Here is a 13,733-nt window from a genome sequence, read left to right on the forward strand (position 1 = left end):
GTGTGTAACTGTGTCTGTGATTCCTAAAGGTGTTGTTGGAAGATCTTGCCTTCAGTGTGTTCCTCACTCCCCTGAGCTTCCTGAAAAGCAAGTTAAAAGGTTTTACTATATTTTGGGACAGATGACTGAATTTTGCACCTTTTTTGGTCAAAGTCCTGAAGTTCAGCAGGGGAACATTCTTGTATGGCTTCAAGGAGGCATCCAAATATGCTCCAGCTGGTTTTGCGGACTTTTCAGGAGGACTTTTTGTGGATGTGCTCTCTGTAACACCAATGCCCTGGTTTTTGACTGAGCTTGTGTGTGTCTTGTTGTGAAGAGGCTCCTCCTACAGGAAAAGCTGCCAAGGGGGAAATCAAACCAAGCATTGCCTGGGCCTTGCCAGTGCTGCACTGAGCTGTGTGCAGACTCAGCTCTCTCAGCAGCCCTGAGATCTGATCCCGTCACGCTAGGGCTGCCTTGGGCAGGGAAGTTGCCCTGTGAAGGAAGCTGCTGGCCTCAGGGGAAGCTGCCCTCCTGGCTAGGAGGTAGGAGAACCCAGACCTGGAGCTGGGCTGTGTCAAAGAGGAACTGTCTCAGCGAGCCCTGCCCAGGAGGCAAGTTCTCAAAGCAGGTGCATGCAGCTGCCACAGGCTGGAGTGGTGCTTTCTGGAGGAAGAGGAGGAGAGGGAGCCAGCCTCATGCCGAAGTGTTGGCAAGGGAGAAGCCACTTTCCTCTGGGGCACAGGAGAGGTGTGCTGCAGGCTATGGGATGCAGGATGGGGCTGTAGAGCCTGAGGTCCTGATCAGCTGTCAGGTGACGTCCTTCCAGAGACAGCTTTCTTCTGAAAGGAATGAGAGGGACATGTCTTTACAAACTGTGGGCCTGCTTGCAGATAAAGCCACGTACTGATAGGTGAAAGAAGCAATGGAAGGAACCATAAATTCCAGAGGAATTCCACTAATTGACACAGACTGTTGTTCACCCAAGACCTTATTAAATTCCTGGACTTAGAGAAAAAGAACAGAGATACAAAGAAAAAGGGGGTCTGTTTAGGCAATTCAGGAAATCTGTACCTCTCAAGTACCTTAGCCAAGGGGGAGAGAGAGAAGTGCAGCAGGGAAATGAGGATAAAAAGGAGGCTGAGTCCTCCAGCAGTTTGAGATACCCTATGGGAAATGTCCCATGGCCTCTCTCTTTATTTAAATGAAGTTACAGGACTCCTGTCTCCTTTTAGAACATAAACTTCTGATACTGTGGATTCATTTTCCTGACACCTCCATTTTCTGCCTCCTTATCACATGGTCTGCATTAAGGCTCTCAGCATGTGTAACAGCCCCTATAGTAATTTTTCACTCCATGTTATAACATGTTGAGACATAAGGAAAAGTCATATTGGTCCCTTTCACGTCCCCTTCCCTCTGCTGAGGGAGGGCATTCCCACGAAGTGAATTCACTCAGTAGGGTGGAGGGATTTCCATCTGTCTCTTAGGTACAGTGCCATGTCTGGGCCTTGTGGTGGCATCTGGCATTGGGGAAAAGCTGCCATGGGATTTGTGCTGCCTGTGTGTGTCCTGTGTGTTGGGTGCACAGGAAGGGTGAGGTGAGAGTGACCAGGGGAGCACAGATGCTGCTCCTGAGTGAAATAGGAGCTCTCCAGGTCATTTGAAGGGGCTGAGGGAGTTGTTTTGGGAGAGATTTGTGTCTTGGCCACAGAGGGCCTTGTGTGAGTTGCAGGTTTCTTCAGAGGCTAAGAAGTGGATTCTGTATTACAGTGTGTAGTGTACCATGAGGTATTTACTTTATTATTAAGAAAATTAATCCACAATGCCAGAGGTTTATGTCCAAAAAGGAGACAGAGGAGTCCTGTAACTTTATTCAAATAAAAGGGAGAGGCCATGGGACATTTCCCATGGGGTGCCTCAAATTGCTGGAGGACGCAGCCTCCTTTTTGTCCTCATTTCCCCACTGCATTTTTCTTCTCTTTCCTCCTTGTCTGAAGTACTTGAGAGGTACAGACTTCCTGAATTGCCTAATACAGACTCCCTTCTGTGCACCCTCCCCTTCCACTGTTTTTCTTTGTATCTCTGTTCTTTTTCTCTAATCCAGGAATTTAGCACGGTCTTGGATGAGCACAGTCTATGTTATTTAGTGGAATTTCTCTGGAATTTATGGTTCCTTCCATTGCTTCTTTCACCTATCAGTACGTGGCTTTATCTGCAAGCAGGCCCATAGTTTGTTTGTAAAGACGCATCCCTCTCATTGCTTTCATTATGGTGCTGCATGTGCTGTGTGCTGTCATTCATGTTTATTGTAGTTTACATATTGTAAATATATTGCAGAGTATGTACTGCATTGTGTCATGGTTTCTTGTGTAGCTATCGTAGCATATGGTACAGTATTGTATTGTATTTTGTATTATATCCATTGTAGGGTTTTATTGTCCCATGTTCTTGTGGAGGAGCCAGTTCTTTGCCACACCACAGGAGCCCTTTAATGTTCTCCTCCACGGAAGGTCTTCCCCACGCCACCCCTTGGGAGCCTCTTTCCCTTGTCAGCCTCAGGAGTCCTTCATGGTACAGTGCCATCTCTCAGGAGCCCTTCAGCCTGCAGCCCCACAGGAACCCTTCTTGTTGATCCTCAGGATCCCTTTGCCATGAGGTCCAGCTCTTTTTGGAGTCTTAGATCGAATTATCTTGGATTCCTTTACCACACTGCTGCCAAATAACTCTTACTGGAGCTGCTAATCACAGCCTCACAGAGGAGTCCTTGACTGGATATTGCTTACTGACTCTTCTAGTTTCCTCCTCACCTGGTATTATTAAGAGTGTCACCACATGGCCCTGGAGTGGTTCTTCACACATTCTTGGTGTTTTTTGGAGTGTTTTTCCGTTTGGCTTTTTCAGAAGCTTCCACCTTTCTTTGGTACATTTCACCCTGTGGCTTTTTTCTTTATTTCTACAGTGCCTGGCATATATTGGAGCACTTTACAGAGCCACCCTGGAGCAGTGCATCACCCCTGGCTCTTTCAGAGTGCTGTGTACCCAGATCCTATTGCTCTGCCTCAGCCTGCTTCCTGTGATTGCTTTAAATATGTTACCTTCCACATTTTTCTTCTGGAATCCGCCAATGAGCAGGTAGAGTTTTCATGGAGTTTTTAGTTCAGGGATGCCTTTTTCCAGAAAGTGTTATCATCTCAGTGTTTTGTGTCACTTAGTCTTGGTTTTGAAGAAGGTGACTTTACACTTCAAGCAACTTTGTGCTCAGTGGAGTTTCTTACTATCTGTGATTATTTGGTGATTTTTATACTGGGATTTGTTCCACGTTCTTTTGTTCTGGTTGGTGTTATGAAGGTCACTTTTGAAGCTGCAGTCAGTGGTTTTGAGAAACAGCTGAGGGACCTGGGTGTGTTTAGCCAGGAGAAGATGGAGATCAGGGTGACGTTATCCCTCTCTACAATGACCTGAAAGGAGGTTGTAGCCAGGTGGAGGTTAGTCTCTTCTCCCTGGAAACAGGACAAGAGAACATAGTCTTAAGCTGCACCAGGGGAGGTTCAGGTTGGACATTAGGAGGAATTTCCTTCGCAGAAATGGCAGTTAGACATTGGAATGGAGGTGGTGGAGTCACTGTCTCTGGAAGTGTTTAGGGAAAGATCGGCACTCAGTGACATGGTCTAGTTGGTGTTTGGCCAAAGGCTGGATTCAAAAATCTCAGAGGTCTTTTCCAGCATAATTGAGTCTGTGATTTAAGGCTTTTCCTGGCAATGTGTGTTACAGTGCAGCCTATAGGATCCTAACAGAGGATGTGATCCAGTGTATGATAACAGAGCAAGATCTATGTGAGTCTGAGGGACAAGTGTCTATCCTGCCTCAATTCTGCTTTTTTCTGCTCAATGGTGTGTGTTTTTCTGCACAGGTGGTACGGAGCATTTAGAAAGGGGACAATTCAAGCACCCAGCTCGTGCCACAGCCTTGTCAACACAGGGAGAGGGAGAATGCTAACACTATAAGCATTGGATAAGTGCCTGGGTACCCAGCTGTCAAAAGCTGAAGCATCTGTTGCTACTTGTTGGAGTCATGAGAGTCCTGGGAATATCTGCGTGACGCCATCCCCAAGGTGTTAGATGTGAGCTGATGGTTTGCAGTGACGCTGTGCTGCAGAGGCAGCAGCTGGAGGGTGCTGTTGCCACAGGAGAGGCTCGAAGAAGAAGGATTACAGCAAAGTCTTAGCTCCTGAATGAGTCAGTCAGTCTTCAGGGAAATTTTCTGTGCTGGCTATTTTGATATACGCTGGCCTGGGATCTTGCAGGTCATTGTCCATTTGTAGAGGGACAATTGCTTTAATTACACAGCCTTTGTTTTCTCAGTGCCTGTTGCTGAGAATAGCTGCTTTTTCTTCTCCTAATTCTATCTTAGCCATCTCAGGTCACCATTTTACCTTCCAGATGCACCTGGGTTTATGTTTTTCAGTGTGAAGGAGCAGAGACCGGATTTTAGCCTCAAGTTATCTCTGGAGAAGCTAGTGTAGAAGGAAGTGAGCCTATGGTTTTGGAACTGTGCTGCAGGACAGCTGAGCAGCGATCTGGTGTAGTAGCAGCACAGTTTTGCATTTGGCAGTAAAAATTGGAGCTAGCCACAACTGAGACAAGGTAGCATCTGGTTGATTTCACTGCATGGTTATCTAAATGCTGCCAAAGGCTCTCAGGAGGATGCCTCACTCCCACCCACCCATCCATGACACATCTCACAATTCTTGATGATGGAGCCATTATTACAGCTGTTCCCCTAGAGCTTAGAGTAGGCATCTGGTGGCCACAGAGGTCTTGCTGCAGTTTTTCCTGCCTTCCAGTAGGCAGGAGTTGTGCTGGAAAGGCCTGCTTCTCCTCTGAGACAGGCGCTGCCTTCTTCCCAGCTTGTGCTTGTCTTTCTCTGTTTAGGCGTGGCTCTTACAAGTAGAGCTCTAGGGTAAATGCAGTCCATATTCAATTCTCTCTCTAAATGTTGTCCTTTAATAAGTTGTGTGGGTACAAAAAATCCTTTTTGTTCTTTTCTTCTCTGCACAGCTCACCTAAGCCCTAGGGAATGTAGGGTCTGATCCTCTCCCTCAGACCCTGCCCTGTCTGCTCCCCCCCTGCCTGAGGGAGCCACTTGGGTCATGGCCTGCTCCGACTGCCTGCACACTTCAGGAGCATTCACAGTAGTTTTTAAGTGACTTTTTGTCCCCATGCAAGGTCCTGGGCCTCTGCTTGCTGGAGCTCAGTTTGGGAGCAAATACTTTCTCTGAAAGTGCCCTGTTTTTGGGGTGTTTGGAATTAGTGCCGACGGAGGCTAAGGGTAATGTGACTGCTTCGTGCTTGGATCAGGGAATGGAACTGTCACCCTTCCTCAGTGGGAATCCCCCTCTCTCTGTGGATGCTGCTCACAAGAAATGAAGTTGAGGGCCAAGCATGACTTCTCCTGCCGTATCCAGAGGTTCAGGCAGCAACACTGCTTTGCTGCTAGGAGGACCTCCAAATGTCAAAAATACAGCAGTTCCAAAACCTAAACCCTCAGCAGAGGCTGTGGAGGATGCTGCTTTGATACCCTTGGCAGGCACAGGGATTAGAACAGTGGTTAGGCCAGACCACAAGAGCTCTGTTGGAACTCTCAGAGTGATTTCCAGAGTTTTAAAGCAATTCTTTGACCTAGATTTTGTTTAGTACTATATTTCTTAGTGGAAGTCGAATTTTTTTTTTTTTATTAACTCAGCCTTAGATGGACTTCCCTAGTGTGGAAATTGTCAAAAAAGCCTTTTGATAGTGAAATACTTCAGCTCTTTGATCCTTTAAATTTCTGTGGCAGGCTGGAAAACAAATGGATTTAGTACTTACCCCTGCTCTTCAAAACGGACATTTTGAAGGATGATTTCAGTCTTTTCTTTGCCTAACAGCAAATGTTGAAATACTCTTCAACATATATTTAAGAGCAGCTAATGATGAAAGGCTTTGAGCATTTTAATGGATTTGAATATCCTTTTGCCGTTAAATTTAATTGATCAATTTTTCTTCAGCAGAAATGGGATCATTCACATTATTCAGTTGGGTAAGAAAGTGGTGACTAAGGGAAAAAGACAAAAAAATAATTCGGAATGCTGATACTGAAGCCATGTTTTATTGGTAGGATTTGCTGCTCACTTTAAATTCACAAATAGACAAGTTATTTACCAAAACTATTTACTGCAAAAGTCTGCACAATCACATACTTTAAAACAGGAAGCATATATCATCACGACAGAAAAGATTTTATTTCCGTACATGTCCATGATATCTTATGTGTAGTTGAAATGAGTAGGTATTACTGTTGCCTGCTTTGTCACAATTTTCAGTTAAGAAACATCCAAACTGGAGTTGCACTAAATCAGAGCAGTAGAAGAAGCACTGCAGAAGGAAATGCAGAATTCACCTAGAGTTGTTGCCTTATATCTGAGCAGACAATAAGATACTCAAGTCAACTAGAGGCTGGCTTGCTGAAGCCTAAGCCTGTCTTGCTCCCAGAAAGATGGATCATCTCAGGATGTCCTTGGTATTTTGGCTTCACTTATCCTTTATCATGAAGGTGCACAGACTCGGTAAGATGTCTGGGTTGGATTTTTCCCACCACCATACTGTAGTTTTATATGGATCCCACTAACAAGCAAGGTAAAACACATGAAATTCCACCTGAACATAAGAAAACACATTTTCACTGAGTGAGAGGTGTTGAACACTAACATTGGTGATCCAGGGAGACTGTCAGCATTCCCTGGAGTCAGTCAAAGCCTAGCTGGACACAATCCTGGCCAATGTGTGCCAAGTGGGCTAGACAATGTGGAGATGTTATTCCCAAATTCTACAATTTTGTGATTGATTCTATAAGGAGCTCAGCATCTCAAGGCAGCAGAAGCTGGCCATAGGGTTCCTGGAGGTGAGGGAAGAGATCCTTTTCATATGTATCTGTGGCATTTCCAAGTACATAACAGACAGAGTAACACTCTCCATAAAACTAAAGAGTGGAATATTGATAAAGCATTCTTAAACAAGGTGTAACAGGAAGAGACTTGAGGTTTTCACTTGACTGTGAAGCAGATTTTAGCTTTCAGAGCATGTGCCTTCCATAAAAGCATGCTATGCATATTGTCCAATGACAGTAGAAAGCTGGTGGTCTGTAGACTTCAAAAAGTTTCGTCAGGAGGGGTAAACTGAGAGGTTAAAGAGTGCAGGAAGCAAAATGGGCTTTTTTGGCATCCTTTTGAGTAGAAAGAAAATGACACCAAATATCTTAAATGCACAAGTCATAAGATCAAAGGGATTAAGAGGTTTCTCTTAAGAAACAAAGAAGCATCACTGCTAGGATCAGCACTCAACTTTTCCATCATTGTAATATGCTCTGATGCACTCATAGACTTCTTTGTTCTTATTAAACAAATCTAAAATGAGTGTCTACATCCCAAATTGACAGATGTGTGAACTGAAGCACAACATCTGTTCACACTTAAGGATTATCCAGCAGTCCAGTGAGAAGAATTCTGGTGGGAATGCAAAGTAGGCTGCTTCTTTGAGGATTCTCACCAGTGGTGAGTATTCCCACAAACAAGGAATAAGTTTCTGAGAAGGTATTATTTCCTTTTTATGCCCTCTAAAAGAGGTGAGACTAGAACCTCGGAAAATTTATTGTAGTTTTATGCAGTCTACTTCCTCTGTGATTGGCATTGCACTTGTTCTCAGGTCCAAATCTGTGCTAGATTTGCTTCCCTTATATGCTGACCTCCATCTGAGCAGCATGATCTTCTTGAAGTACTTCATGGTGTTGTTTTTCACGGTTATGAAACACATAGTGTTTATCATGCTGTTACTCATGGCAATGCACCTAACTATGTAAAAGGCAGTAAGATAATGTTTCTCTTTCACCAAGAGGGTGGGGAAGAAGTCCCGGACAATTGTGAAGCCATAGAAAGGTGCCCAGCAGAGGACATAGGCAGTCAGGATGCACATTAGTACCATAACAGTTTTCCTTCTGCACCGAAGCCTCTTTCTGATTTGTTCTGTCTGGAATCCTGGGACAGTTTTAAACCAAAGCTCCTGAGAGATCCTGGCATAACACAAGGTCATTGTAATCACAGGTACTACAAATTCAATGCCAAAGATGAAGAGAAAGTATGACTTATAGTATATCTGCTGGTCAACTGGCCAAATTTGGCCACAGAAAAATTTCTTCTGATTTTTCACTATAAACAACACAGTTTCAGTAGCGAAGTATGCAGATGGAATAGCTACAAGTATGGAGACGACCCAGATTAAGGCAATGAGGAAGGTTGCTGTTTGATAATTCATGCGTGGTTTCAGAGGGTGAACAATGGCCAGATACCTAGAACAGAAAAATATATTCAAAATGAAGTCTGAAAACACTGTTGGTCAGAACATACTTCAAAATACAAGCAAACAGAATTGGGCAGGAGGAAATTGCTGTCATTCCTGAGGGGAGAGCCTGAACATATTCGTCTGTAAGGACATAGTCATCTGTAAGAACATTTTGTGAAGCAGCAGCCTGGAACTGAGTTACAATTTTGTAACACAACTTTTCCCTTTAAACAGGAGCAAGAGTTTGAAAAATGTAGACATGTAGAATCAGGAAAGTTTTCCCTAGAGAGCTACTTAAATAGCTCTTTTTATGAAGAGGTGAAATGTACATCACGGTGTTTTTCTTATTTCTGTGGTTATTCTGTGGAGTGCAAAGACCTGAAGGCGATGCTAATGTATGGTTACAGGTGAACATAATTTTAAGCCATCAACAGAATGTGAATCTATTTTATATATACACACTCTAGAGGAGTGTGTATCTATTTTCTGCCCATGCAAACCTTTTTTGTGTGTGTTCTGAATGTGACTATTGCTTATGCATCTTAAATATACAGTATTAAGTAATATAGCACAGCAGAAAACTTGAGTTAGGTATTTGCACTGCTTAGGACTGTAAAGCTGCAAGACTGTGGTATTCCTGGTAGGAGGAGGTTTTTATCAGAGGTCCTAGTACAACCGTATTTAACCAAAGTATTGTTTCAAAAGGTGGATTTTCTCATTCCTTTGGAGTCTATTCCATCTGTATATGTTCAATACATAGAATAGCATCCATAAGATATATTAATTCTAAAGTAAAATGGAAAGTCAGCAGCACTTTTCATCAGCCAGATCTTGGAAGAAGATAAACTGTTCATGGCTCTTAATAGTGCAGGGTAAATGTCAGGGGACAGCAGAATGAGTCAGCCTCATTGTGGAGCTCATAGGTTAACATTTTTAGACCAGGTCCTGGGCAAGTATGTTGTGGCATAATGTATGTGTATGTATTCATATATATGCATATCTGCTAAGCAGAACATTTGGCTGGATGGGCTGTTGGACTCTGTCCAACAGAGTCAGGAGGAAGCTTTTGTGGTGAATTTCCTGATTGTCATTGCTTACCACACTTGGGCTGTTACCGTGGAGTGGTCCTGCAGTTCATGAACTGAGTTCAGATTAAACTGTCCTGGAAGATGTGCTCCAAACGTGTACATAAGTGCCCATGGGAGTTTGGTCCAGGGCACCCAGCTAAACATTTGTCATGTGGACATTGCACCCTTATCACTCGCTCTTCCTCTTCAGATGTTCTATTTTTTCTAGTGTAGGTGTGGCCTTAAAAATGTGAAGTTCCTATTTTTTCATGTGAATAGACATGGAGGAAGAAGAAAGAGAGCCCTTCCTAAAGGAAATCCTCAGTGGGACAGACTTAGTCACTTTACACAGCTGATTCCTTTAAAATGATCTAAACATGTGAAGAGTTTTGTTAGGAGCCTGTTGTTTTTAGAGACAGAAGTCAACAATCCACATGACATAACTAACATGGAATGGGTGGTTGTTAAACAATGAGATTTCTCTGTTTACCAAGTCAATAGCTTGCAAAAAGAAAGAAGAAGGAAAAGCAATGAAACCAAAACAACGTGTTCTTACAACAAGCTTCAGTGATTAATCTTTGCCAGGCTTGTTTTTAAAGATGTGTGGGAAGATATGCTATAAATCTGATTTCTTAGCAGACATAAGGGCACCATGACCCAGGTTACTTCATCAACCTGGGATGCATTAGCAGAGCTTTCCAAGAAAACTTTGTAGAAGCTGAAAAACTGATAGAAAATGGTAATGCATACATGATAGCTTTACCCCGAGTTCTCAGCTGCTGTTGAAAGGATATTCTGTTAGATGCTTGTTAAGGATTTGTTTTGTAGGAGCTGATCATCCCCTTGTCCACACCAGGCAAAACATCTCTGAACTTCTCCAGAGTCTTTTCACAGACTTCAGCTTTAGTTGATGTCAGGAACTGCTGAATCAGCCATACACAAGCTGTATCTGTACAGCCTTCAGCAAGGCTAACTACTCCTGAACTGACTTTTCCCTCAGGGACTGAAAACTGTGCAATGCTATACTAAAGTTTGAAATGGCAACATGAGAGAAAACTGGGGGAAAGAAGAGGAAGGAGGGGTGGGAATCACATATGTATGTGTAAAGGGTCTACAGAGAGGTGTATTGTGTTTGTACATGGAAGAGGTATTGTGATCATGGCCTTTCTGTAAAGAGTTTACTGAGCAGGTCTCTGGCTATGAGTCAATTGTGTCAGACTTAATGTCAGCACTATGCTGATCCTCAGAGTGTTGGTCCTCGGTCTCTCAGAGTCATGGTGCATGAGGCTGAGAGAAGAGCCTTGAGAAAGGATACAATTAAATTAAATTGTTAACATTCTTGGAGTAAAAGGCAGGCAGTCTCTCAGGACTGCAAGGCAATTGGAAAAAAATTCTTCACTGAAAGAGTGGTCAGGCATCAAAACAAGCTGCCCAGGGAGTGGTTCACAAAAACTGTGGATGTGGCACTTGAGGACATAGTTTAGAACCTTGGAAGCTGTGGCCACATCTTTGTGCAGTCCCACTTACCTGTCAACAGCTATAGCCAGGAGAGCATTGGTCGAAACGTAGAGGGAGGCAGTTCGTAGGTAGTTGACTGAGGCACAGAGGATATGGCCATGCTCCCAGGACAGCTGCTGCACCACGTAGTAGTCCATCTCAAAGGGGCAGCACACGATGGCCACGATGAAGTCTGAGATGGCCAGGTTGGCAATCAGCAGGTTGGTGAGGTTTCGCAGCTTCTTGTAGCGGGCGAGGGCAGCGATGAAGATGAAATTGCCGATGCCACAGACCAGCATGATGCCAACCAGAGCAACCCCGATGACAATCTTGGCTGTGAAGAAAATGCGGCTTTTGGTCATGTCATCTTCACTGTCCAGTGGCAGGTCATAATCGCTGTAAGTGAAGTTGAAAGGGAAAGAGAAGTTTCGCAAAGAGGTGAAATCTCCATCGTGGATGTTGAAGATTGCAGCGAAGTTGAGGTGGGTGGTAGCATTTAGGTTGCCTTCAGTTTGCTCTGTGGCCATATCTGACTTCTTTTGGCATGTGCAGCTTGGCTGGCCCTTGGTGTTGTGTTAGCCCCGTGTGGCAGGGCACAAGAGTGGCAGGCGAGAGACCTCACCCAAAACTTCCTTTTGAGCTGTGAGCAACCTTGTCTTTTTCCCCAGAAGATTATAGGACAACAGCCTCACTTATCTCCTTCTGCGGAAACAAAAAGAGGAAAATGTTTCCTGAAATGAAATTACAGCAAAAGTACTGATCTTGAAGGAAAGCACCTTATTGCCCCATAGATCTGTTGCTGCATGTGCACAGAAGGAAGAAATACCCTGTGAAGGGATGCTTCTGTTCTCACAAAATAAATATTTCTAGTTGCTTCATGCACTGTTTGCTACAGCAGCAGTTTTATTTACCAACAATGAGATTTTCATCAGGCAGTGAAATGACAATATAGGAAGAATGTAAAATCTAGTTTAAACCTCCACCAGCCTGCAAGCCCATGGTGCTGTTATCACTGTGCAAGGTAAAAGACATTAAAATTCCAACTCAGTGTGCTGTAAAGCATTTGATGTGCCTTTTGGACAAAGTTTATACTTTATTCTGGTTGTTTCAGAGTGATGTGGTAGAGGTTAAAGAAAAGAGAACTGATGTCCTTGCTTCTAAATACATTTCTTAATGAAGGAAGGGTTGCAAAGACCCAAGAAAATACTAAATCCAGCACTTCCCTTTTGGCAGCCATTAATTGAGTACAGGACAAAATTTTCTGCCAACATAATCCATTATCACTTCGTCAAACAGGTGAAGCTCTGCCAATTTGCAGAGACAAGAATTTTGTCCCGTGAACCAGCTTGTAGGGGTTAGCTGTGAAGGCAAATCTGCCATTCACGGGGGAAGTGTTTCCACAGAGAGTGAAAGGTGAAAAGGAAAATCTTTAAGCAAGACAGAGTGCCTTGCATTTTTGATGCTGGGGAGAAGCAGGCTCCCCTCTTTGTACTGCTAGTTGTACCAAATATAAAAAAATACTATTTTTTTCCCACACAGAGGGGGGAAAAACCATCTCATCTTATTTTTGCCTCTCTGTATCAAAATGCCGAGAGAGCATCTTCTTGTATCTTTCCATGGTCCATCTTCACACCAGACTCCTGGCTGCCAGGGCAGTCTCTCACTTCATCCCAGCAGGCGATCAGGGAGCATTACTGCTTTTTCTGCCCTCAAGCAGTAAATCCTCGGGGTGTCTAAGCTACTGAACAATAGCAGTCGTGGCTACAAAGGATAATCTGCCTAACAGGAGCTGTTACTCCCTTCTTTCCCTAGAATCACTCTCTGACCCTGATGTACGACACTTAACAAATATCTGTCAGAAACTCTCTTTTACAACTTTGCTCACCAGTTAGTTTTTCAAACTGATCATTACAGAACAGAATAACAGAAAGCCAAAGCCTGAAACGAAACAGTTCTAACAAGGGACTGCTTTAGGAGACATCTCCACAGCTGCCTGGAAAGGTAAACATTCATTTAAGAGAAGTGCTAAATAAACACTTGGATGCAAAATCTGTTGGCCAAAGCAAGCGGCAGTATCTGAATCTGATTTGATACCAAAAGAGCTGTTAAAATAAATACAGGCAACACAACCATCCACAAACTGACATAACACTATCAGCAAAGGGTACCTGCAGTTGCACTCATCTTCTTGGAGGTCTCAGGCACCCTGTGGAGAGCCGCCAGGTTTCTCATCTGCACGTGCTGCCGGAGGAGAGAAAGGATCACTGGAAGTAGCCCAAGGACTCCGCTGAGCGCTTCTTTCTCTCCCATTAGGTTAGCCCTCTGCTCAGGGGAGGATGGCTCCTCTGCCTCTGTGCATCTAAAGCCTTTGCTCAGTGGGAGGCACCTTGAAGCTGTTCGTGCACTTCTGATTTTAAAGAGGCAGTACGATCTGGAGACAATAGAACACAGTGCTTTTGGGGTTCCTCTGCCTTAACCCCCCTGAATGCATGCAATTGGCAGAGTTGCTTTTTTAGCAAGCCTGAGCATGGAACATATAAACCCCGGTTTGCCCTTGTTCTTTGGGTTTTGCCTGTGCTGGGCAGCAGCAGCCTGCACCTGATGTGCCACAGAAGCAAAATACAAACCTCCCCCTGGAGAGGAGGGGGAGGAAGGAGGGTGATGTGCTTTCTCAGGAACCTTTCTCTGTGTGTCTCTCTCCGGCTATTGTCTTCTGGACTGCAGCTGCAGTAGCTCCAGCAGGAGAGACTCACAGTGAATAGCCATAAATCAGAGGACCCCTGACAGCTTTCTTTGCCCTCTCAGGGAATTATTCAGA

At 44.1% G+C, this 13,733-nt stretch overlaps 1 protein-coding gene across 1 annotated transcript; it reads right to left on the reverse strand.

Annotated features, from left to right (window-relative positions):
* Nucleotides 1-6,104: 6,104 nt before the first annotated feature.
* On the reverse strand, nucleotides 6,105-13,532 carry PROKR1 (prokineticin receptor 1). Its single transcript, XM_014892608.2, has 3 exons — nucleotides 13,084-13,532; nucleotides 10,946-11,617; nucleotides 6,105-8,358 (listed from the first exon to the last, which is right to left on the reverse strand). Exons 2-3 carry the CDS (start codon nucleotides 11,440-11,442, stop codon nucleotides 7,662-7,664), a joined length of 1,194 nt encoding a protein of 397 aa, XP_014748094.1. The 5' UTR covers nucleotides 11,443-11,617; nucleotides 13,084-13,532; the 3' UTR covers nucleotides 6,105-7,661.
* Nucleotides 13,533-13,733: the final 201 nt, after the last annotated feature.

The sequence above is a fragment of the Sturnus vulgaris genome, chromosome 3 (assembly GCF_052056855.1).
Source record: "Sturnus vulgaris isolate bStuVul1 chromosome 3, bStuVul1.hap1, whole genome shotgun sequence".
In the NCBI taxonomy this organism is placed as follows: Eukaryota; Metazoa; Chordata; class Aves; order Passeriformes; family Sturnidae; genus Sturnus; species Sturnus vulgaris.